A 27,084-nucleotide genomic window follows, 5' to 3' on the forward strand; every position below is an offset into this window, starting at 1 on the left:
TCACTGGGCCATCTCTTCCTGTTTCCTAGGATATTTTGTAATTTTTTGCTGGTTTCTAGCATCTGAATATGTTGGTGAATTTATTCTGAGGGCTACTTTCTCTCACATGTACATTGTTGTTGCTGTTGTTTTCACAATTTTCTTTGGTATTTAGTTGAATTTATTATAAGTTGTCTAAAATTGGTGCAAAGACTTACTAATAGGGCACAGATTTTCTCCCCAGAGTTAGAATACAGAGAGATCTGAAAGCAGTTTTTATCCATGCAATTTCCATCAACATACCGTTCCATAGACAGAAAATCTGTTTTCCTGTTTTTTGTCTGGCTAGAGCCAATATTCAAAGTGGGCTATTCTGGCTTAATTCACTGAAGAGAAGCTTCCCAACTCCCCTCCATTTTCCTTTGTAAGAATTGACAGGGAGGAAGATGTCTGTTCCCCTCTCAGTCAGCTGAAGTGCACCAATGTTTTATCCAAACTTAATATCTTGGGATTGGGAGAGGGGAGTTCTTCCCAGCTGCCACAGAGGTCTAGTAATTCACATTTGTTGTTTTGGGTTTTCTGTTTCTCTGTCCTTCACTCTCTTGGGAGTTGTTAAACACTGTTCTGATCTGCTTACCCTTAAACAGGTCTCTCAGACAACATTTGGACTTTCTCCACTGTTTTTGTAAGATAATTGAGCCCTACCTGCTTAATCTGATGTTATCTTCCCACAATCCCTACTGTCAATTAATTTTACACAAAAGATGCCAAGACTTCAATGATGTAAGGATTGTCTTTTCAAAAAATGGTGTTGGGAAAGTAGATATCCACATGCAAAAGAATTAAGTTGGACCCCTACCTCACACCATATACAAAAATTAACTCAAAATGGATGAAAGATAAATGTAAGAGTTAAAAGTATAAAACTCTTATAAAAATGAATTAGTAGATATTCATGACCTTAGATTAGGCAATGATTTCTTAGATAATACTTCAAAAGCCAAAGTACCCAAAGTAAAAAAAAGATGAATTTCATCAAAATTAAAATATTTGTGCTTCAAAGGATATTATCAAGGAAGTGAAAAAATAGACCATAGAATACAAGAAAAATTTTGCAAGTCATATATCTGATAAAGGATATCTATCTAGAATATATGAAGAACAACAATAACTCAATAATATAAAGACATAATGATGTTAAACATAGGCAAAGTGTACGATAGACTTTTATTTAAATAAGATATACAGGTTGCCAATAAACATGCAAAATGATGCTCAACATCATTAGCCCTCAGGGTCATGTGCATGAAAACAAAAATTAGGTACCACTCACTGTTCAGTAGGATGTCTAAAATAAAACAAAACAGATAATAACTAGTTTACCAGAGAATATGAAGAAGTTGGAACCTTCATACATTGCTGGTAGGAATGCAAATTGGTGCTGCTGCTTTGGAAATTAGTTTGACAATTTCTTAAATGGATAATTATAGAGTTACCATATGTCCCAGCAATTGTACTCTTAGATAAATACACAAGAAAACTGAAATCATATGACCACACAAAATCATGTACATAAATGTTCATAGCAGCATTCATTATTGATAATAGCAAAACCAAAAAATGTAGTATATCCATACGCTGGAATGTATTCTGAAATAGATAGCAAGTAATTAGTAATAAATGCTTCACTAAGGATAGATCTTGAAAACATGCTATTTAAAATTAGTCACAAAAGCTACCAATGATTCCATTTATATGAAATGTTCAAAATGGCAAATCTACAGAGATAATATATATTATTTTATTACTTATTAATAAATAATAAATATTTATGGCTAAGGGATACAGGGTTTTGGGTGGGTGATTAAAATGGTTTTAAATTAACTTGTGATGATGGTAGCACAATTCTGTTAATATACCAAAGTGCTTGGGGTGTACAATTTATTTTATTTTATTTTTTTAAAGATTTATTTATTTGTTTCTCCCCACTCCCCCCTACACCAGTTGTCTGTTCTCTGTGTCTATTTGCTGCATCATCTTCTTTTTCCGCTTCTGTTGTCAGTGGCATGGGAATCTGTGTTTCTTTTTGTTGCATCATCTTGTTGTGTCAGCACTCCGTGTGTGCAAAACATTCTTGGTCAGTCTTCACTTTGTTTCATGCTGGGCGGCTCTTCTTTTTTTTTTTGACTTTGTAATAATATTACATTAAAAATATATATGTGAGGTCCCATTCAACCCCACCCCCCCACCCCCCTCTCCCCCCGCCAACAACACTCGTTCCCATCATCATGACACATCATTGGATTTGGTAAGTACATCTTTGGGCACCTCTGCACCTCATAGACAATGGTCCACATCATGGCCCATACTCTCCTCCATTCCATCCAGTGGGCGCTGTGAGGATTTACAATGTCCGGTGATTACCTCTGAAGCACCATCCAGGGCAGCTTCATGTCCCAAAGACGCCTCCACCTCTCATCTCTTCCTGCCTTTCCCCATACCCATCGTCCACCATGTCCACTTTTCCCAATCCAATGCCACCTCTTCTATGTGGACATTGGATTGGTTGTGTCCATTGCACCTCTATGTCAAGAGGAGGCTCAGATTCCACATGGATGCTGGATGCAATCCTCCCATTTTCAGTTGTAATCACTCTAGGCTCCATGGTGTGGTGGTTGTCCTTCTTCAACTCCATCTTAGCTGAGTGTGGAAAGGCCAATAAATCAGATTGTAGGTGCTGGAGTCTGTTGAGGCTCAGGACCTGGCTATCACATTGTCAGTCCAGAGATTCAAATCTCCTAAATATATCTTAAACCCCAACATTAACTGCACCTCCAGCACATTAGCATGAAAGTCTTATGAAAAGAGATCCCATCTGAGTCCAGATTCATCACACATAAACACCATTTCCAAAGAGGGGCCATCTGCCCTGGTAGTTAAGCCCATCGGCCATTACCATAACTCCCATGGGTCTCTTTAGCCCTCAAAGGAACCAATATCTGGGGGTTGTATCTGCTTTATCTGTCTCTCTGTCTCTGCTCAGTTGTGCATGAGGGCAATCCTTCTGCCAGTCTCCAGACTCTTTTTTAGAAACTCATAGCCATATAAACTCATTTCTCCTTTCCATTTCCCCCTTACTTTAGGTCAAACAGCATTTTAAAGTCATGGTATTTTATGTAGACATGGATATTCTGCTTATCTGCATTGAACCTTCCGTATAAGGTCATTTTCCAGTTGCATCATCAGTTGGTATTTGATAGTGGTCCCTCGTTGCCAGGGAGGCTCATCCCCGGGTGTCATGTCCCATGCTGGGGGGAAGGCATTGCATTTACATGCTGAGTTTGGCTTCGAGACTGGCCACATTTGAGTAACATGAAGGCTGACAGGAGGAAATTCCCAGGCACAATGTTCTTCTAGGCCTTGTTCTTATTTTAGGTTTATCAGCACACAAGCATAGTCATTAGCATCAGGGGCTCACTGTTGAACCCTCACTCCCTCCTGGTCCCCGCCGCTGTACCTGGGAGACTGTCGCTGCTCCCCTAGGGACCACGACAGAGTACCACTGGCCATGAACCCAGTACCCCCCCTGCTGTGGTTTTTAATTGTTGCCACTATGAGTATATCCAAACATTACCATGCACCCTGGACATATGTTCTGTACAGCTCCCTGTCAGCCATATATCACCTGTCATTGGTATCCCATACCAGTATCCCTCCATTGCCATTGTTGAAACTCTCTGTGATCCAGAACTCCCTGAAATTTGAAGCCCAATATATTGTCATGGTCCCTTACTAGGGAATGGCATATAGCGATGGGTTTAAAGGATAGATAAAGAACTTGGATAAAGTTAGATAAAGAACTTAGATAAAGAATGTTGACTTGAAAAAATTCCACATCCTATCTTTTTCTTTTTTCTTTTTCCCCCCTAATTATTCAGCTTTTCTTCACAGGAGTCCTAGACCACAGCAATGCATATATATAATATACAGCACTCCCACACATCCACCAGGAAACCTTTTCCCTTCCACAGTGATACTCTTACACCCTATTCATATCATATTTACTTAAAGTGATGTACAGAGTCTGAGACATTAGCTTTCTAACAAGGTGACATCTGTGCTTACATTATGGTGCATACTTTAGGATACACTTACGAGGTGCACGCCTTGCGTGTGGGGCTTCCCTACGTGGGGGACACCCCTGATTGGCATGGTACTCCTTGAGTGCATCAGCACTGTGCATGGGCCAGCTCCACACGGGTCAAGGAGGCCTGGGGTTTGAACCACGGACCTCCCATATGGTAGACAGGTGCCCTAACCACTGGGCCAAGTCCACTTCCCTCGGGTGTACGATTTAAAGGGTGAATTTTAAAGTATATGAATTATATCTCAATAAAACTGTTATAAAAAAGATGAATACATCAGCTGTTGAAAGATAAAGTGGAGACAGCAACTGGAGGTAGAGAGATGTGTCTGTAGATTTTACAAAAGCTTAGGTGATAATAAACATGTTTCTGAACTAGGACAGGGGCAGTAGGAATAGGAAGAAGGAGAGGCTGGCTATAAAATATACTGTCAATAAGACTTGACCTTTGTTTGAATTTTAAAGGCATGAAAGTGGAGAAGCAAAGTGAATTAAAGTTTTGAGTCTGGGTAGCTGGAAGGATGCTGATGTCACTAACAGACACTGGGAGCACAAATTGACAAAAAAGAATTTTGTGTGTGTGTGGGTTCATAACAATTTTAATTTATGAGTGGTTCTCAGAACAATCTGCAAGGGATTTCCAGTAATTGAAAATGTGGTATTGGAGCATAGTGACAAGGTAAGTCTTGTTAGAACTAAGGATTTTAGGAAAGTCCTGCATTTAGAAGGAAGGGGGGAGTAAAAAGATAACAAAGAGAGCTAAAAAAGAGGAGGACATTATAAGAAGAGAGAACAGTAGAGTCTGCCTTCCTAGAGGATTAGAACTGGGCTTTGAGGGATGTGGACAGATGAGATGGCTGAGGCTGACTCAGAAGGGAGAAGAACAAAGTCACAAAAATATAAAGGAGACTTTTATAGGAATGATGGAGAAAATCCTCAAAAGTAGTGGGACTCATGCATCACATCTTCTTAGGGAGACCAAGGTATTGGGAGAATTTCTGGCATGGTCAACTGGAGATCCTTTTTTTCCCTTTTCTAGGTGAGGTAATTACTTACCAATGGAATGTCCCAGAGAGATCTGGCCCTGGCCCCAATGATTCTGCTTGTGTCTCCTGGATCTATTATTCTGCAGTGGATCCCATCAAGGTAAAAACAAGATGGACTGCTTGGTAGAGGATCTCAGAGATGAGAAAACTGCTTGGGCAGAAGAAGTTATTAAACAGCCCCAAGATGCTAGAGCTCAAGATTTGGATACAATTCCTAAAGTTCTAGACTTGTTTGAATAGTCAGGGGAAGTGAAGGGAGTAACACCAGATATTTCTGTCTTAAAGATTTTCTTCCTCATTTCTTCTTCTTGGGATTTTTAAATCAAAGTATTATCATTTTAAAAGCCTGGGGTTGGGCTGCCAGGAGTAAGAGTTTAAATTTGTTTCTAGCTCATCTTTGGAGTGACTTCAGACAGATCAATCTGCCTCTGTTTCCTCATCTGAAAAATGGATTTATCCATCCATCCATGCATCCATCCAATCATGCATCGACCCATCAATCCACTCACAGCCAGCCAGTGATCATTTATTGAGTGTCTACTACATTTTAGGCATTTTGCCTGGTATTTTAATGGAGAGAAATGTAACATTCATTTCCCACCCTCAAAGAGTGTGGTGTACTTGGAGGAGACAGATGAATATATAATAAAATATAACATGTTATCAGCTCTATTAAAATAATTTAAGGCCCATGGGGTCCATGGGAGAATGCTTATTTCTGCTTGGAGGGGAGGATGGGGGCCAGGGAGAAAATCTGGGGAAGTCATCAGAATGGAAGGTGCATATACTCTAGATCTTGAAAGCTAAATAACAGCATGCCAGGAAGATAAGGGATATGGTAAAGGGGAGGGCATTACAGGCAGAGGAAACAGCATGAGAAAAGGCATTGAGTTGTGAAAGTATTAGTTTGGAGAAAATGAGTAGTCCAACCTACCTAAATAAACCATAATTCTCACACCAGGATGGTAATGAGAATGAATTTACTTAACATAGTGGAGATACTTTTGAATGTTAGACATAATGAAGTGCAGAAGGTTTCAGTGGGCTCAGATGTGAGCCTGACTCCCTGAAGAGTACTACCACCTAAACAAAAACCCTATCTCTTTGTCTCCCCCTTTCTTCCTCCCTCAGGACATGTATAGTGGCCTGGTTGGACCCTTAGTCATCTGCAGAAGGGGTATCCTGGGGCCTCATGGAGGACGGAGTGACATGGACCGCGAATTTTCCTTGTTGTTTTTGATATTTGATGAGAATCAGTCATGGTATCTGGAGGAGAATGTGGTAACGCATGGGCCTCGGGAGCCAGGCCATATCACCCTACAGGATGAGACTTTCATGGAGAGCAATAAAATGCATGGTCTGTAGATTAGAACCTGCTCCTCTTCCAAAGAAAACCTCAATGTTTGGGACTAATAGATCCATCACTACCTAAGGGATCATAGCTCCTGAGGGGTGGGAATGTGAAATAAGGGAAAACTTATACCGTGATGTATTTATCCTATTCACAGGTCCTAGCATTAACTCTTCAGGTATCAGATTCTCTCCTAAAATACACATATCTATATATTGCTGAGACAAACAGCCAAGTTACTAAGACATGGTTACTGCAAAAGTTCTATTCATAACATCCTGTATGAAGTACCACCTTTTGTTGTAGAAGTTGAGAAAGGTTCAATTATTTGTGTATAGAAAGGCCACGACTCAGGAATGATTTTGAGAAGGAAAAATGGTTTATTGATGGCTGGCTGGACTCGGGAGCTATCTGTTTCAAACCCGAGCCCGAACAAGAATTTTGATTTCCTTTTATACAGAGGAAGGGCTAAATCGTTCTTTGTTTCCATGCTCAATAGGTTTGAATTAGCATATATATCTTTTACATCCTAGGTAAGTTTTAGCATGGACTTCATACATTCTAGAGTCAGGACAGACAGCTTATGTTGAGGTTATCTCCAAACAGACAAAGAGGCTCCCACCCATAGCCCACATCACTTTTAGATGAAGTGTCTTCTATTATTGCACATTTAAATACATAGAGTAGATATATGGTCCACATTGTATGAGGTGCCAAGAAGCAGTAAGATGAATCTGTAAAGTTGCGGTGGTGGCAGCAGCAAATTTTAACCTAATAGAGAAGGCAAGATGGACATTACTCTCTCATTGTCTTCTTAGTTCTTCACTGCTCTAAATCCATGATCACTTTTCTCAACAGAATATTGAGAAAAAACATAACCAGATGAAGGACAGCTTGAATTTAAGTGTGTATTTAAAACACAGATACAATTTACAGAAGAAATTATTGGAGAATAGACATTCAGACTAGTATAATGGGTTTAATTTACATACAAAGAACTTTTTGATACTTCAATGGATTTTGGAGGCAAATTGTACATACAACCCTTCCTTTGTTCTGAAGATCTGTAGGTTTTCAAAGAAGACAAAATCTAAAATATGAGGGAGAGCTCAATTGCAGTGTATTGTGCAGCTGGACCTCTCACCATCCCTTCTATCCCAAGAATTCTTTGATTTTAGCATAAAGATCTGCTTTGATAGTGACTCTTATGGAATCTAAAAGTAGTATTTTAATGAAAATAGGGGTGACTGACAGACTTCACAAAGTGAATTTTTTAGCTACTGTCAAATCAGAGAAATAAATTGCTCAGGACAAAAAGTAAATGAGTACCCAAGTCCCCTGCTAATGCAGGGATTTGACTAATGCCCATTTCCTTCTGTTTGTTCATGTGTTCATCCATCCAATTTCTTCAGGTATCAAGTCACCTTTCTATCCATGTAACAGATGTTTTATGAGTACTTTATGAGTGATGACACTGGAAATAAAAAGATAAATAATATTAGAGTCTGAGGGGAGAACAAATAATATCCCATCCTTCTTTCCAGAGTCCTGAAAAAACTGAGGATGAGAAAAAGACAGAAGTGCTTGAGATTAAATATTAGCTTTATTACTGACAATGATAATTGAAAAACTGGATTTATTTCTACAACTTAAAGGGTTAGCTGTTACTTATCCTGTAATAGATAGTTGTTCAATCCTGTTATTGACATACCTGGACAATAATAGGCCTACACTTTTGCATGGATAGTTGCTGAGTTGAGCATATGTAGTTTCTTTTTGCATATTCACAACTTGGTAAGAATGTTTCTTCCATTATTTCCCATCTTGGGAAGTTAGTGGAAATTGCCTCCATTCTATGAGAACATGTGGAGTGCAGGGACGGTATTATGTGCAAAGTCTTGGAGTGTGAAGAACATGGTGATGGGTAGTTTTGGAGCATAGGATGTGGCCTGAGAAGCGGAAGGTGATAAGATCCATGCGTTAATTTCATTATGAGTTTCAGAGTATGACGTCTTTTTTGAACAGCTAAAAGTAGAATAAAGTTTTGGTGAATAAGTGTTCTTGGAACAGATGAAAGTTTAGACTTTGAAAGGATGCATAAAAAGAGGCAGAATTTCAGGGAGGGAAGCTCAGAAACATGAGTAAGGAAACAAATGACATGCGTAGCCCATGCAGAAAGTGATATTACCCTGATTGGAATAATTGTGTTGTGTAGTGGGAGATGAGTCTAGGAAGATGATTTATGACTATATGTTGAAGGACCTTTTTGGCTAAACTAAGGATCTATGGACTTGACCTTTGGAACAGGTGGGAGCTAGAGAGCTATTAAAGTATTTTTAAGCAGCAGAGAGTCACTGTCTGCTTAATTATTTAGAAAGATCACTCTGATGACAACAGTGTAGAAAATAGATCAAAGAGGAGCAGATTGGATAAGAATGAGACCAGTTAGGAGGCTATTTCTCTCATGACACGTGATAGGGACTAGAAATAAGGCAGTGGCAATGGAGAGTCAAAAGGAGAAATGTAAGATACTTTTTATTCTTTTACAGCCATCAATGGGAAGATCTATGCCAACCTCAATGGTCTTACCATGTACCAAGGAGAACGAGTGGCATGGTACATGCTGGCCATGGGCCAGGATATTGACCTACACACTGTCCACTTCCATGCAGAGAGCTTCCTCTATCGGGTGAGCTAAAAAGAGGCCTGAGTCCATAAGTGGTGATTAGAGGAGAATGTTGACAGCCATGGAGGGAGAAGCGAGTAACAAGGAACAGAGTGATAAGCAGTTCAAAGAGCAGAGAGATTTAGTGAAGAACTGAGCTGGGAATTCTAGTCTGTCTGTAAATATCCCCAAGGTTGTAACTTCCTTCTGTGCCTTAGCATTCCTCTCTGACATGGAAGAAAAAGGCTCTCCCATTTGTGGCATCAAGAGACTGAAGGAGTCAATGAATTTGCATCTCAGTCAAGGATTTGAAACTCAGTGAGCGGTGATACTAGAAAAGGGGATTTCAGAGTGACATCTCAGAAAGTTTTTACTCACTTATATGAGGAACTTCAGTTTCAAGAGCTACATGGACAAGAAATGGACAAAAATATAGATTTTAACAAAGATTTAACCTCAGGAAAAGGGAACAGTTGGACGCATTTATAATTAGAGCTCTAGAAGTGCTGATAAAGGTGATGGTAAAAGGGGGAAACTAAGTTGATCCCTTTACTAAAGGAATTGTATAGCCATTTGGAGGGGTCAAAACTTAAGCCAAGTTCTCCAGATTTCAGTCAATTGAGAAGTATGGAGATATGAATTCTTATTTCCCTAAAAGGAAACTTTTACTGTGAGAAGATTTAAGAAAAAGTAGGACAACTTCTTCACTGTTGATTCAATTTGTGTAGATGGATATGTTCATAAGGCAGATAGATAAGGTGAAATTTTCAAGCTGCTCTCTGGCCTAGGAATCTTGGAAGCTCATGCCCCTGAGGTGGACATTCCAGTCTTTTAGTTCCTAAGAATTCTGAGATGATCTCTATACCCTTCATTTCCTCTCCCCCACCCCCAATATCTCTGGCAGAATGGAGAGAGCTACCGGGCGGATGTGGTGGATCTGTTTCCAGGGACCTTTGAGGTTTTGGAGATGGTGGTTGGCAACCCTGGAACATGGCTGATGCACTGTCATGTGACCGACCATGTCCATGCTGGTATGGAGACCCTCTTCATTGTCTTGCCACAAACAGGTAGGCTTAACTGCCCAAGATGAGCTATCTTTTAGCACAATTCCCTTGCATTTTTCCTTCTGATACCATAAGAACTTGGTCTTAAGACTTTGCATAACTGCCCTAACGGTGTCCTCCCAAACAATATATTTCTTCCTTCAGTGTGCCCCTTCCCCCCCTTAATCATTTGGAAACCTGTTGAGCTCACATGAGTTGACCCAGCCTGAAACTGGATGAACTCTATGCATCAATGCCTAATGCAGTTTTACTTCCTTTGCAGTAAATTTAAATTATATATCAATGTATTATTTTAGAAATGCATTAGAAGCACTGAATATGTCAAGAAATATTAGAGTCCTTTTATTTTTTTAAATCTATTTTACTTTCAGAGCAGAGATGAGTTTACAGAAAAAAAGACACAGAAAGTCCAGAGAATTCCCATATATCCCCCTTACATACATAGTTTCCCCATTATTAAAATGTTGCATTAGTTTGATACATCTCCTGCAATTGATGAATGAATGTTGATATGTTATTATTCCATAATTTCCATTAAGGTTTATGCTCTATGCTTTTGTTTGTAGGTTTTGACAAATACGTAATGTTATGTATTCACAATTGTGGTATTGCACAGAAGAGTTTTACTGTCTTAATAGTGCCCTTTGTTCCACCAATTCATCCTCCATTTTTATAAGGAAGACATATTTTATCATTCTAACCATTGCCCTTTCGTTGATTTGTTTTGTGAGTGTTGTGTAAGGCAGTTTTTTTCTGTCTTGGGAACAACTCTATCTCAGGCTACAAAGAGCTATTGTCCTTCAATTTACATCTTTTATCAGACAGAGTTGTAACCAAGGGTGGAAAAAGTTTCTTTGTATTTTTACTGGAGTGGGAATAGCTGGAGAAGTAATACATGTGATAATATCCATAGTTTCTTTACAATCATTTTTGCTCATCACCAAGATGTAAAAGAGTAAGTTACATAGATCTTTGTGTCTTTGGTTTAATCCTTTGGCTTAAAGGATTAAGGGCCTTATTTCTTAAGCTTCTTGACTGGAGTCTACCTCCCAACATTAGTACCTTTCCAAAATGTCATTTAGAGCTTCCTGGGGACTATCAGGAAACAAGGGATAATTTTTCTCCTTGGTAGATTGACTTCTGAATTGTTTTCTCTCTTTTATTTTCTTATTAGAGAAGTTGTGGGTTTAAAGAACAATCATGGATAAAATGCAAGGTTCCTATACACCACCCTACAACAACACTTTGCATATTTTGTAATACATTTATTACAATTGATGATAGCACATTTTAATATTTGTACTATTAACTAAATTTAATGGTTTAACTTAGGGTTCACTGTTTGTGTAGTGTAGTTCCAAGGATTTTTTTTTAATTATTCTGTTATAGATACAATTTAACATTTCCTCTTGTAATCATATTCAGATATATATATATATTTCAGTGCTGTTAATTGCATTTGCAATGTTGTTCTACCATCACCACGATCCATTGTCAAAACATTTCCCTCATTCAAAATTGGAACCCTGTACATTTTAAGCTTTAACTTCCCATTCCCTACCCTCACCCTGTCCCCTAGTAACCTATATTCTAAATTATGACTCTACAACTTTGCTTATTCTAATTGTTTCAAATCAGTGAGCTCATACAATATTTGTCTTTGCGTCTGACTCATTTCACTTAATGTGATGAATTCAGGGTTCATCCCTGTTGTCACATATATCAAGACAGCATTTCCTTTTATGGCTGAAAAAATTCCATTGTGTATATTCCACATTTTAATTATCCATTCATCAACTGATGGACACTTTTGTTGCTTCCATATTTTGGCAATTGTGAATAATGCCACTATGAACATAAGTGTGAAAATATCTGTTCAAGATTTGCTTTCAATTTTTCCAGTATACACCAAGTACTGGCATTCCTGGATCATTTGGTAGTTCTATAATCAACTTTCTGCAGAACTGCCAAACTGTCTTCCACATCATTTTACATTGCCACTAGCAATGAATGAGTATTCCTATTTCTCCACATCTTCTCCAACACTTGTTATCTTCCTTTAAAAAAAATAGCAGCCATTCTAATGGGTGTGAAATGTTATCTCCTTGTAGTTTTGGTTCACATTTCCTTGACTGCTAATGATGTTGATCATCTTTCCATGTGCTTTCTGGCCATTTTTGCATCTTCTTTGGAGAGATGTCTGTTCAAATCTTTTACCCATTTTTAAAATTTGGTTGTTTGTTTTATTAAGTTGAAAGAATTCTTTATATATTCTGGATATTAAATGTTTATGGGATATGCAGTTTGCAAATATTTTCCCCCAATGTGTAGGTTGTCATTTCCTTTTCGTGGTAAAGTCTTTTGAACTGCCGAAGTTTTTTTTATTTTTATTTTGGTGGTATCCTATTTATATATTTTTTTGCTTGTCCTTTTGGTGTAAAGTCTAGGAAACCATTGTTTAACACAAGGTCTGGAAGATGCTTCCCTATATTTTCTTTTAGAAGTTTCATAGTTCCAGCTCTTACATTTAGTTCTTTGATCAATTTTGAGTTGATTTTTGTATTGACTTGTGACTTTTAAAATGTTATTCTGCTTAGAATTAATGGTGGTATTGAAGTGGGTATGCTGGGATTACCACTGGAAATTTAGTAGCAAGAATAAAGAACTGGAAATTGCGTTAGAACATTCAAACAGGTGTAGTGCAGCAAGGTAGAGAGTACAATGGTGCTCTTTATCCCCAAGGAGGAGACAAAGAATTGTACATTATGAAATTTTTATCTCTGAAATAATTTTGTATTCTGTTTACCCATATTGTTAGAATATGGTTTCAAGTTACTACCTTGGTACTATCTCTAGCACCCATATAGGGCTGCAAAATTCTTAGTTGTGTTCTGTCAAACCTTAGAACCAAAGTCAAGTGACGAACTGAGGTGTCACTGAAATGCTATAGATGCAAGACAACAGTTGTTCTCCATATATAATACTGGATTATCTCAAATATGGACTTTCTCAATACATAATATGAGGATACTTCTTTGGGTAAGAATGGCTCATATATTTCTCTGACAATGGTCCAGTTCACAAATATTACCCATTTGTGTTTTTGTTTATACACCACTATGGTCTAAGTTGATGTTGCTTCAACCCCATATATGCTATCATGCCAACCAGAGAGAGGAGTTGAAAATATATAGAAAAAAAGGAATAATTGTTAGAAAAAGGACCTGGTGAGATAGCAGGAGATAAAAGCCATAACCTAGATAAAAGATTACTGTAAGACTGGAGGGACAGAGGAACTTCCATGAAAGATAATGGAGTAGGGACCTCCAGGACTTGGTCCTTCCACCAAAACAGCTATTAAACAGGCAGAAAATGTATGAAACAACTATTTTGAAACACCAGAGGCCAGAAGAACACTGTATAGTATCCAGAAAAATGCAGGAGGAAGAGGATGATAAATAACATTAAACACTATCTGCCTGGAATTTTACATCTGGCAAGGCTCTTTCAAAGAGGAGGGGGGTTTAAGGCATTCTCACATAGGTAAAAGCTGAGAGAGTTCATCACCTCTATACCTGCCCTATAAAGAAAGCTAAAGGGAGTTACCAGACTGAAATGAAAGACACTAGACACCATTTCAAAGATGCTTAAAGAAATAAAGACTTGCGGTAAAGATAATCATTTGGGAAATTATAAATGCCAAGATTATTGTATTGTATTGTATGGTATGTAACTCCACTTCTTATTTCCTACAGGTGCTAAAATGCAAATGTGTAAAAGTAATGATAAATCTAGGTATTTGGACATAAAATGTACAAAACAAGTGGTAAAAATTACCTAAAAATGGTGTGAGGTCAGAGAGGTATAAGAAAAGTACATGTACATACTATGGAAGTTAAATTCGTATCATATCAAATATAATTATTATAAATTTAAGATGTTAAATTTTAACTCCATGGTCACCATAAGGAAAAAAGATGAAATTTATATGCAAATAGAAATGAGGCACTCAGTGTGGTACAAAACAAGAAAGAGAATTAATATAAGAGTAGTTTTAAAGGACATGATGGTCTAAAACAGTATAAGATTTACAAAGGCAAAATAGCAAAATGGCAGAAGGCCTAATATAATCAGTAGTAACTTTTTTTCTTAACTGATTTAATTTTCCTTTTATTTATTTATTTATTTAATGTTACATGTGAAAAATATGAGGTCCCCATATAACCCTCACCCCCCTCTCCCCACTCCTCCCACATTGACAACCTCTTTTATCATCGTGGCACATTCATTGCATTTGGTGAATACATTTTGTAGCACTGCTGCACCACATGGATACTGGTTTCCAGTAGTAACTTTTAAGGTAAAACTGGCTTAAACTCTCCAGTCAAAACATAGAGATTGGTAATCTGCATTAAAAAGTACGACCCAACTATATTCTGTCTGCAAGAACCTCACCTTAATGTCAGAGATGCAAGTATGTTGAGGGTGAAAGGATGGCAAAAATATACCATGTAAGTAGTATCCGAAAGAGAGAAGGGGTGGCTATAATAATGTCAGATAAAACAAACTTTAAGGCAAAAACTGTTTTAGGGGGCAAATATGGTCATTGCACACCAAAAGGGAAACAATTCAACAGGACAATGTGGCAAAGATCAATATGTATGCACCTAAAAGCAGAGCCCCAAAATATACAAAGCAAACATGCCAAATTTGAGCGAAGATATTGATGTTTCCACATTAATCGTAGGAAACTTGAACACAACACTCATAAGAATGGATAGAACATCTAGTCAGAAGATCAATAAGGAAGTACAGGACCTGAATGATGAACTAAAAAAAAAAATAGACATAAGAGACATACAGAGCATGACATCCAATGTAAACATTATTTGCATACTTCTTTAGTGCACAAGGAACATTCTCCAAGACAGACCATACGTTGGGTCAGAAAATGAGTCTCAATGAATACAAAATTTTAAAAATCCTATATATTCTCAGGCCACAACCAAATGAAGCTAGTAAACAATAACAGAGGGAGAAAAGGAAAATTTAAAAATATGCAGAAATTAAACAACATATTCTTAAACAATGAATGGGCTTAAGAGGAAATTAGAGACAAAATTAGGAAATCTCTTGAGGTGAAAGAAAATGAAAATAAAAACATAAAAACTTAAGGGATACAAAGAAGCCTGTGCTGAGAGGGAAATTTGTACCTCTAAACACTTACATTAAAAGAGAAGAAAGATTTCTAATCAGAGATGTAAACTCAAAACTGGAAGAACTAGAAATAAAAGAGCAAACTAAACCCAAAGTAAGCAGTAGTAAGCAAATAGCAAAGATTAGAATGGAGATAAATGAAATAGGAAAAATTTTAAAAAAACATAGAGAAAATCAACAAACCAAAAGTTGGTTCTTTGAAAAGATTGATCATATCAACACATATTTAATGAGACTGAAAAAGAGAAAAAAAAATAAACAAAAAATTTCAGAAATCAAAAACAGAAACGACATTACAACCAACCATGCTAAAATTAAAAGGACTATAAATGGATACTATGAACAACAGCGTGCTAATAAATAAGATAACCTAAATGAAATGGACAAATCCTTAGCAACACACAAATTACCTACTTTGAGTCAAGAAGAAATAGATCTCAACAAAGCAATTCCTGGTAAACAGAATGAATCAGTCATCAAAAAATCTCCCAACTGTGGGAAAATGGTGTTATACTAACAGGTAGGTCTCAATACTCTCAAAAACATAATGGAGAAAGGGCCAAATGTTGTCTTACCAGGACAGTGCTACACAATTCCCAGAAGGGTGAGGGTCAGAGATGAAGAACCTGAAACTACAAACATGAGTTACCAATTACCTGCAGTGGGGCTGGGAAAGGCTCCACTCCCCTATCTCCAAGATATTAAGTTGGGATAAAATCCCTGGCTCACTGCAGTTGAATGAGAGAGGAACAGACATCTTCCTCCTTGTCAACTCTTTCACGGGAAAAGTGAAAGAGGGAGTCCAGGGACTTTCTTCAGTAAATTCAAACAGCATACTCACATTGAATCTCTGCTCTGGAAATTCAACACAGGAAAACAGGAAAGCTGAGACTGAAAAACTGTGGAAAGGTGATCCAGTGAGCACCATCTGTTGGCTGGCCTGAAATTGAATGGACAAAAAATGTTTTCAGTTCTCTATGAATCCTAAACCCTGGGAGAACATTTGCACCCCATTAGTGAGTCTCTGCCCCATTTTTGATAACTTAAGCTGTGCAATTTCATAGACTTAGAATAAGTGGAGTCAATTATCAAAAGAGAACAGTGGGAATAAAACAATAGGCAAGAGGGAAAAATTGGCCATCAGAATACAGTCACCAACATATTCATATGTCTAGACATCAGCAAAAAATTACAAGCAATCCTAGGAAGCAGGAAGAGATAGCCAAGCCAAAGGAACAAACCAAATATTCTGAAGAGATGCAGTATTCAAGACAATTAGTGATAATTACACAACTCTCCTAAATCAATTCAAATAATTTTTTAAAAAATGACTAAAAAGTTAAAGGATATTAAGAATACCCTGGGTGTGCACAATGAACAATTTGAAATCCTGCAAAGTAAAGAAACAGACATTATGGGAATGAAAATCAAGAACGATGACATTAAAAATACATTAGAGGCACATACTAGAGAGAATTAATGATTTTGAAGACAGGACATCTGAACTGTAAATGAGAGGAGAACAGAACATAAAGAAGATGGAAAAAATGGAACAGTCTGAGGGAACTGAGTGCCACTGCAAAACTCACAAACATTCACATTATTAGTGTCCCAGGAGAAGAGAATGGAAAAGGGGCAGAAAGAATATTTGAGGAAATAATGACCAAAAACTTTGAACTCTTATGGAACACATAAATATCATTATTGAAGAAGAGAAGAAAGTGGTATGGTTTCGTTAAAGTACTGAAAGAAAAAAGTCAAGAATTCTGTATCTGGCAAAATTGTCCTTCAAAGGTGAGGGTGAGTTCAAAGTCTTCACAGACAAACAAGACTTATAAAATATGTGATCAAAAGACCAGAATTATGAGAGGTACTAAAAGGAATGCTGCAGCTTGAAAGGAAAAAAAAAAAAAAAAAAACAAGGGCGAGAGATTTGGAGAAGAGTGTAAAAATCAAGATTATTAGGAAGTGTAAACTAGAGGCTAAGAAGACAGACAATATATTGATATGAAAACAGAGAACAGAAAGACAAAATGGATTAAGGAAATAATGCCATTACAGTAATAACTTGTAATGTTAATGGCTTGAACTCCCAATCAAAAGACAGAGACTAATAGAATGGATTTTTTTAAAAATGAACCATTTCTATGTTGTCTACAATAGACCCACCTCAGACATAATGACACAATGAAGATAGAAGCAAAAAGATATTCCATGCAAGTAGCCACCAAAAAAGAGCTGGAGTAGAGACACTAATATTGGGCAAAATAAATTTCAAATGCAAAACTGTTACAAGGTACGAAGAAGAACATTATATATTAATAAAAGGGGCAATTCACCAAGAAGAAATAGCTATAGTAAATATTTATGCACCTGAGTGTCCCAAGATACATTAGAAACACACTCGCAAAGCTGAAGGGAGAAGAAACAAATGTCCCTACAATAATAGTTGGCAACTTCAATACACCACTCTCAATATTGACTAGAACATCTGGACAGAGGATAAATAAAGAAACAGACAACTTGAAAAATATGATAAATGAACTAGACCTAACAGGCGTCTATAAAGTATTGCACCCCAAAGTGTCAAGATATACATTCTTTTGAAGGGCTCATGGATTCTTCTCCAAGATACAACATATGTAGGGTCACGAGATAAGTCTCAATAAACTGAAAAATATTGAGATTATACAAAACACTTTCTCTAATCTTAATGGAATGAAGTTGAAAAGCAATAGTGAACAAAAAGGAAAATTCATATATATAGGGAGATTAAACAACACCCTCTTAAATAATCAGTGAATCAAAGAAGAAATTGGAAGAGAATTCACCAAATATCTTGAGAAGAATGAAAATGATAACATAGCATATCAAAACCTATGGGACACTGCAAAGTCAGTGCTGAGAGGGAAATGTATATCCCTCAATGCTTATATTTAAAAAGAAGAAAGAGATAAAATTTAAGTGCTAACTGCCCACATGGAGGAACTAGAAAAAGAACAGTAAACTAATCCCAAGCCAAGCTGAAGGAAAGACATGATAAAGATCAGAGTAAAAATATATGAAATTGAGAACAAAATATATAGAATCAATAAAATCAAAAGTTGGTTCTTTGAGAAGATCAACAAAACTGACAAACCCTTAGAGGACAGAGAAAGAAAAAAGAGAGAAGACACAAAATAATAAAAGAGAGGGGAGACATTACCACTGACCCCACAGAAATAAGATATAATAAGAGATTATTATGAGCAACTGAATGCCAAACAACTAGACAATGTTGATGAGATGGACTAATTCCTAGAAACACGTGAACTACACACACTGACCATAGAAGAGACAGGAGACCTCAAGAAACAATTCAAAACTGAAGAGATTGAAATAGTCATCAAAACCCTCCCAAAGATGAAAAACCCAGGACCAGATGACTTCACAGGTGAATTTTACCAAGCATTCAAAGTTCTAATACTAATCTTGCTCAAGGTATTCCAAAAAATTGAACAGGAAATAATACTACCAAACTCATTCTATGAAGGCAACATGACCCTAATATTAAAACTGGATAAAGGTAATATAAAATGAAAATTACAGACCAATATCTCTAGTTAATGTAGATGCAAAAATCCTCAACAAAATTCTTGCAAACAAAATAAATAAGCACTTTAAACCTTGGTTAAAGTACATATATGAAAAGCCTAATGCCAGCATTGTACTTAATGGTGAAAGACTGACAGTTTTCCCACTGAGACCAGGAAAATACAAGGATTCCCCCAGTTACCACTGTTAAAAATTGTAGCATTGATGTGCAGAAAGTGGCCATGGTAGCTGCTGAGCATAGGGAGAGGGAAGAAGAGATATGATGTAGGGGCATTTTCAAGACTTGGAGTTGTCCTGGTTGGTACTGCAGGGATAGATGCTGGACATTGTATGTCCTGCCATGGCCCACTGGGTAGGATGGGGTAGAGTGTAAACTACAATGTAAACCATTATCCATGTGGTGCAGCACTGCTTCAAAATGTATTCACCAAATGTAATGAATGCCCCACAATGATGAAAGAGGTTTTTGATATGGGAAGAGTGGAGTGAGGGGTTGGAGGTATATGGGGACCTCATACTTTTTTAATGTAACATTTAAAAAAATAAAGAGAGAAAAATATATATATATAAAGGAAAAAAAGGAAACCAATTTCTGGTATTTTGCATCAGCATCCCTTTGGCTGACTCATACACCTGCACACCCTGGACTGGTGGGTACCTGTGGATCCACCCCTACCCCCTAAAGAATAAGAGGGGATTGGTATTTTCTCAGTATATCAGGACAATGGAATATTCTTTCAGCCTACAGGGACTGAATTTTGGACACATGTGGATCTACCCCATCACCCAAAAGGAAAAGAGGGGCTGGTTTTTTCAGACGTTCTAGGCAACAGAATGGGCTGTTAGTCACCTGTGGGCCCACCCCATGCCCAAATATGATAGGAAGGTTCTGGTGTTTCCTCAGCCTCTCTGGGCAATGGCACACACTTTCGACCTACATGGACTGAACTATTGGCCATCAGTGGCTCCATTCCCACTTCTTAAAAGCAGAAGGAACAATATTCCCTCAGCATTTCAGGTCAAATGCAGGCACATTCCATTGACATGAATGAGAACATTGAGCATCCAGAGGGTCCATCTCCACCCCTGGTGTGAAGGTGTGTGTGTGCTACATCTCTCTATCTGGGAAATTGCAGTCATTTTGGAATTTCAAAGCATAGATTGCTGCCCACATTCATAGCTCCATCCCCCCACCAGACAGGGGAGGAAGGAGTGTCAAGCTTCATCAATCTCTCTGAGCAACTACACACTTACTGGTCTACAAAACTTGGATTATTATACATAACTGTGGCTCTGTTAGCCATGGTAAAGGGAAAGGAGGGAAAAGCATCAGTCCCTGTGGCAACACAGTCAGCTTCAGCCTCCACAGCTTATAACACCAACTACAACCTTAGCTCCTACTACATAACCGGCAAGGGAGAAAGGGCAAGAAAGCCCTAAATGAAATAGAGAAACTGTGCCTAAAATAAATACAACTAGTAAGCGAGATTGTAAGACACTAACAAAAAATTATAATCCATACCAAGAAACAGAAAGACATGACCCAGTTTAAGGAATAAGATAAGCCTCTAGATGGCATAAAAGAGTTGAGACAATTAATCATAGACGTTCAAACAAATCTCAATAATAGATTCAATGAAATGGCCAAAGAGATTGAGCATATTAAGAAAACAGGTGGTAGAAAATTTAACATTAATTTAAGTGGAAAAAAAAAAAGCAAATTTGCAGATTTGAAAAAAAAAAGACACTAGGTGAGCACAAAGAAGAATTTGAAAGCATACATAGAAAAATAGTGGGTCTTTTGGTAATGAAAGGTACAATTAATGAAATAAAAATAATACACTGGAGCCACATAACAAATTCTGAGGAGGCAGAAGAAAGGATCAGTGGGCTTGAAGACATGGATGCTGAAAGCAAACAAAAAAAGAAGAGATGAAAAAAATAATGGAAAATATTAAACAGGGTCTCAGGGATCTAAACAATAGCTAGAGACATGCAAACAAACATGTCATGGGTGCCTCAGAAACACAAGGGAAGGAAAAAGGGGCAGAAGGAATATTTGAAGAAATAATGGTAAAAAATTCCCCAACCTTATTGAAGGACATGGATATCTATGTCCAAGAAGAGAACACTATACTCCCATCCAAATAAATCTGAATAGACCAAGTCTAATGCACATGTTAATCAGAATGTCAAATGCCAAAAGCAAAGAGAATTCTGAGTGTGGCAAGAAAAAGGCAATGCATAACATTTAAGGGATACCCAATAAGAAATCATGGAGGCAAGAAGGCAGTGGTATGATACATTTAAGATCTTGCAAGAGGAAAATTTCCAGCCAAGAATCTTATATCCAGCAAGATTGCCTTTCAAAAATGAAGGTAAATCTAGAATATTCACAGATAAACAGAAATGGATAGAGTTTATAACAAAGAGAGCAGCTTTGCAAGAAATACTAAAGGAAATGCTACAATCTGGAAAGAAAGGACAGGAGAGAGAGGCTTGGAAAAGAGTCTTGAAATGAAGATTATTTCAGTAAAAATAGCTAAATTTATAAAAAGATAGTGAAAATCACATATGACAGATAAAACCCAAAGGTCAAAATGGGTAGAATAAGAACTGCCATTACAGTAATAACATTGAATGTTATTGGATTAAACTCCCTAATCAAAGGACACAGATTGGCATAATGGATAAAAAAAACATATGCTGTCTCTAAAGAGACTCACCTTAGACCCAAGTATGCTAATAGGTTTAAAGTGAAAGGGTGGAAAAAGATATTCCAAGCATGCAATAACCAAAAAAATAAAAAAATAAAAGCCAGGGTAGCAATATCTATATCAGATGAAATAGATTTTAAATGCAAAACTATTATTAGAAACAAGACAGGACATTATATAGAAACAAAAGTGACAATTCACCAGAAAGAAATTATAATCATAAGTTTATATGCACCTAACCAGGATGCTCCAAAATGCATGAGGCAAAAACTGTCAAAACTGAAAGGAGAAATATATATTTCCACAATAATGGTTGGAGACTTCAGTATACCACTTTCAGCATTGGCAAAGGGTCAATAAATAACTAGAAATTTTGAATAATATGATAAATGGATTAAACCTAAGCGACATATATAGAGCATTACACTCCAAAACAGCAGGATATACATTCTTTTCAAGTACCCATGGATCTTTTTCTAAGATAAACCATATGTTTTGTCACAAAGCAGAACTCAATAAATTTGACAAGTTCAAAATTATGCAAAGCACTTTCTCTGATCATAATGGAATAAAATTGGAAAGCAATAATAGACAGAAAATGGGAAAATTCACAAATATATGGAGATTAAACAACACACTCTTAAATAATCAGTAGGTCAAAGAAGCAATTTACATAGAAATCTATAAATATCTTTTTCATGTTTTCCTTTATTTTTTTTAAATGTTACATTAAAAAAAAATTAGATCCCCATATAACCCCCACCCCACGCATGCCACCCCTCTCTTCCATCATTGTGGCACATCCACTGCACCTGGCAAATACATTCTGGAGAACCGCTGCAGCACATGGACAGTGGTCCACATTGTAGTCCATACTCTCCCCCAGTCCAGTGGGCCATAACAGGACACACAATGTCCAGCATCCATCCCTGCAGCACCACCTAGGACTACTCCAATTCCTAAAAATGACTCCACACCATCTCTCATCTGCCCTCACCTGACCATCTTCAGCAGCCATTATGGCCACCCTCCCTACCTCACTACTACAATTTCTTCCCTTACTAACCACAGTATTTCCCCAGGAGAAGACCAGTAGGTCCACTCTAATACAAAATCTATTCCTCCATCTTGTGGACCTGGGATGGCCATGTTCAGGGCCCCTCTACATCAAGAGGGGTTTAGATTCCACATGGATGATGGATGCAATTCTGCTGGCAGGGGTAGGCACTCTTGAATCCCTGGTGTGGTGGTTGACCCTCTTCACCTCCCTGTCACCTGGCCAGGGTAAGTCCAAGAAACCAGTGGGTAGGAGTTGCAAGAGTGCTGAGGCCCAGGGCCTGGCCATCACATGGAAAGTTCAGAGATTCAGGTCTCCTGAGTATACAGCAACCCAAATGCAAACCACAGGTCCGGTAAAAGTAACAGAAGAGGCATGTGTAGAAAGATTATATCTGAGTCCAACTCCATCACACCCAGGAACACAAACTCTAAAGTAGGGCCAACTGACATTGCCCTGAACTCCAGAGCCATCTGCCTTGACCACAGAACCTGTGGGTCACTGCAGCCCTCAAGAGAACCAGCACCTGTGTATCCATCTACCTTGGTTGTCTCTGGTAACCTGCTTAGGCATGAATAATCATCCCCCCCTAATGACCTCCCAGCTCTTTTTCGGAGACTCATAGCCATATAAACTCATTTGTCCTTTCCATTTCCCCCTTCTGACAAAGGTCAAAATGCAGTTTTTAACACCTGATATCACATGTAGGCTAAGATATTCTGCTGGTCTGAGTTCACCTCTTTGTTCATGGTCTTTTTGTAGTTACAACATCAGCTGGTGCTTGGTAGTAATCCCTTGGTGCCAGGGAGGCTCATCCCTGGGAGTCATGTCCCATGGTGGGGGGAAGGCAATGCCTCTGCATGGCGAGTTTGGCTTAAAGAACGGCCACATTTGAGAAACATGGAGGCTCTCAGGAGGTAATCTTAGGCACCCCACAGCTAAAGGCCTAGTTTGTATTTCAGGCACACAGGCTCATAATTGGAACCATCAGTATCAAGGACTCATCACTGGACCATCTAACTTTATTGGTCTTTGCCATTGCACTTGGGGGATTGTTGTTGTTCCATTGGGTAATGTGATAGAGCTCCCCTGGTCAGGAATTTAGCATGCTGTCATCTGTCATTTCCAACTGAAACCACTATGAAAATATCCAAACCTTTGTATGTACCCTGTGTACATGTCCTGGAGAACTCCCTCCCAACCGTGTGCCCCCCACTAATGACACCCCACACAAGTACTCCTCCCCCACCATAGTTGAACCTCTCTGTAGTCCAAAACTTCTTCAAAAAGGAAACACAGTTTTCCATTAATAGAAAAATGGAATATAGCGATGGGTTTAAAAGTTAGATAGAGAATACATAGAAATTTAGAAAAATTAAATAAAGGAAAAATAAAATGGGATATCAAAGAAATGAAAAAGCTTTGTTTTTAACACTTTGCCTTTCATCACTGCTACAGGTGTTACCATGTATGTTCAGTGGCAAGGCAATTGCTTCCATATCTTCCTCAGTGACTACTTCCTTTCTTTCTTTTTTTCCCTCTGATCATTAAGTTTCTCTTGACATACATTTTAGGTCACAGTAATTCACATATACAATATATGGTACTCCCACATATCCAACATTAAACCCTTTGTCCCTTCCCCAACAGTGATCTTTTTACATTTTCATAATATATTTGCTGCACCTTATGTACAGATATTGAAACGATAACTTTCAAACATGGTTCCATTTGAGTTTACATCATGGTTTATATTTTAGACTATGCAATTTTCTAAAATTTTAGTTATCTTATGTTTTACTTTATGGTTTACATTTTAGCCTACAGACTTTTTTTTTTAAACTTAGAGCAGCGTTCCTACTCTTGTTTTTAAAGATTTATTTCTTTATTAATTTATTTATTTTTCTCCCCTCCCCCACCCCAGTTGTCTGTTCTCTGCATCTACCCAGTGTGCCTTCCTTGTCCGCCTCTATTGTTATCAGTGGCACAGTAATCTGTGTTTCCCATCTTTGCGTCATCTTGTGTCAGCTCTCCATGTATGCGGCACCATTCCTGGGCAGGCTGCACTTTCCTTCACGCTGGGCGGTTTTCCCTATGGGACTCACTTGCTGCACGTGGGGCTCCCCCATGCAGGGGACACCCCTGCGTGGCATGGCACTTTTTGTGCACATCAGCACTGCACATGGGCCAGCTCCACACAGGTCAAGGAGGCCCGGGGTTTGAGCCTCGGACCTCCCATGTGGTAGACGGATGCCCTAACCACTGGGCCAAGTCCGCCGTCAAGTCTACAGAATTTTATACATTTTTGTTGTCATTTAGCATGACCTATATCCATCATGGCATGATCCTGTGGAACACTTCCATTGCCCCACAGTTACCCTGATTCCATGTATTCAAAACCTCCTTCCCCCTCCCCTCAGGGCCCACCATGACAATCAACCTTCATTACTTGAGGGACCATATTCAGAGATACTTGCAAAAATGTTGAGGGCTTGACATAGTTGAATGCCCTAACCCATTGGGAGCCACGGAGTCTCTCAAGAGATACAATTCCCTCTGTTTGAGAACATCAGTCCTCCCCAGGATGTGGGTATACCTTCACTCTCATTGTATGGGTCTCCACCCAATGATATAATCTTCCATGACAAAATGAGGACTCACACACACTCAGAAGCTTGCCCTTTGTCAGATGCCGCCCCCCCTTAAGCATCCCAAACAGGCAACCTTCCATATTACATTCTCCAAAGAGTTTTCTCTGCACCACAATTTCAACCACATACCTGACAATCTCCCATGATCAAACGTTCCCCTCACCCACTCCCCAATTTCTTGGGCAATCTAGTCCATTCTCCCATCCCTAGCATGCCTAAAGCCCACAAAGCTCCACCCAAAATTAGCCCCTTGCCCCCAATTTATCCCTTCCCTGTACAAATACTTACCTCCAGCTTACCAGAGATTTCACCCAAGTAGCTGTCAGCTCACAACCTTCCTCTACCCCGCAACTACCTTAAAGTTTATCATCCAGTCTCTAGCTTTCTGAGACAGATTGACTTACTTATTCCATATCAGAGAGGTCATGTAGTATTTGTCTTTCAATGCCTGGGTGGCTTCACTCGACATAAGGTTCTCAAGACTCGTCCATGTTATCACATGTGTTTGTACTGTATTTGTTCTTATAGCTGAGCAGTATTCCATTGTATGTATATATCACATTTTATTTATCCATTCATCTGTTGATGGGCATTTGGGTTGATTCTAACTTTTGGCAATAGTGCATAGTGCTGCTATGAACACTGGTGTGCTTATATCAGTTTGTACCTTGTTTTCAGATCTTCTGGGTATATACCCAGCAGTGGAATTGCTGGGTCATATGGCAAATCTATAGCTAGATATTTGAGAAACTGCCAAACGGTCCGCCAGAATGGCTGGATCCTTCTGCATTCCCACCAGCAGTGGATGAGTTTCTCATTCCTCTACATTCTCTCCAACAATTGTAGTCTTCTGATTTTCTTGATAGCTGCCAGTCTTATGGGAGTAAGATGGAATCTCATTGTTTTGATTTGCATTTTCCTAATAGCTAGGGATTTCGAGCATTTTTCATGAGTTTTTTAGCCATTTGTATATCATCTTTGGAGATTTGCCTGTTTAAATATTTTCCCCATATTTTAATGGGTTGTTTGTCTTTTTATTTTCAAAATATAGGAGTTCTTTATATATGCAAGATATAAGTATCCTATCAGATATATGGTTACCAAATATTTTCTCCCATTGTGTAGGCTCTCTTTTCACTTTCCTGACAAACTCCACTGAGGTGCAGAAGGCTTTATTTTTGAGGAAGTACCATTTATCTATTTGTTCTTTGGCTGCTTGTGCTTTTGGTGTGGAGTCCATGAAGCCATTTCCTATTACAAGGTCCTGTAGATGCTTTCCTACTTTGCTTTCCAAAGTCTTTATGGTCTTGGGTCTTATATTTAGGTCTTTGATCCATCTTGAGTTGATTTTTGTATAAGGTGTAAGTTGGTAAACCTTTTTATTCTTTTACATATGTATATCCAGTTCTCCTGGTACCATTTGTTGAAGAGGGCATTCTCTCCCAGTTGAGAGGGTTTGGTGGCCTTGTGAAATACCGTATGGCTGTATATGTGAGGATCTGTATCAGAACACTCAATTCAATTCCATTGGTCAATGTTTCTGTCTTTGTGTCAATACCATGCTGTTTTCACTACTGTAGCTTTGTAGTATGTTTTCTA

The 27,084-nt window shown here is 38.2% G+C and overlaps 1 protein-coding gene across 3 annotated transcripts in view; it reads left to right on the forward strand.

Moving 5' to 3' along the window:
- Window positions 1-27,084, forward strand: part of HEPH (hephaestin) — a 151,890-nt gene that overhangs the window by 105,592 nt on the left and 19,214 nt on the right. For all 3 annotated transcript variants that reach the window (XM_071212918.1, XM_058291206.1, XM_058291208.1), the window contains 4 exons: window positions 5,163-5,269; window positions 6,301-6,526; window positions 9,070-9,209; window positions 10,090-10,252. In XM_071212918.1, the coding sequence (XP_071069019.1) occupies window positions 5,163-5,269; window positions 6,301-6,526; window positions 9,070-9,209; window positions 10,090-10,252 (636 nt within the window). The remainder of the gene's footprint in view (window positions 1-5,162; window positions 5,270-6,300; window positions 6,527-9,069; window positions 9,210-10,089; window positions 10,253-27,084) is intronic.

The sequence above is a fragment of the Dasypus novemcinctus genome, chromosome X (assembly GCF_030445035.2).
Source record: "Dasypus novemcinctus isolate mDasNov1 chromosome X, mDasNov1.1.hap2, whole genome shotgun sequence".
NCBI classification, from domain to species: Eukaryota; Metazoa; Chordata; class Mammalia; order Cingulata; family Dasypodidae; genus Dasypus; species Dasypus novemcinctus.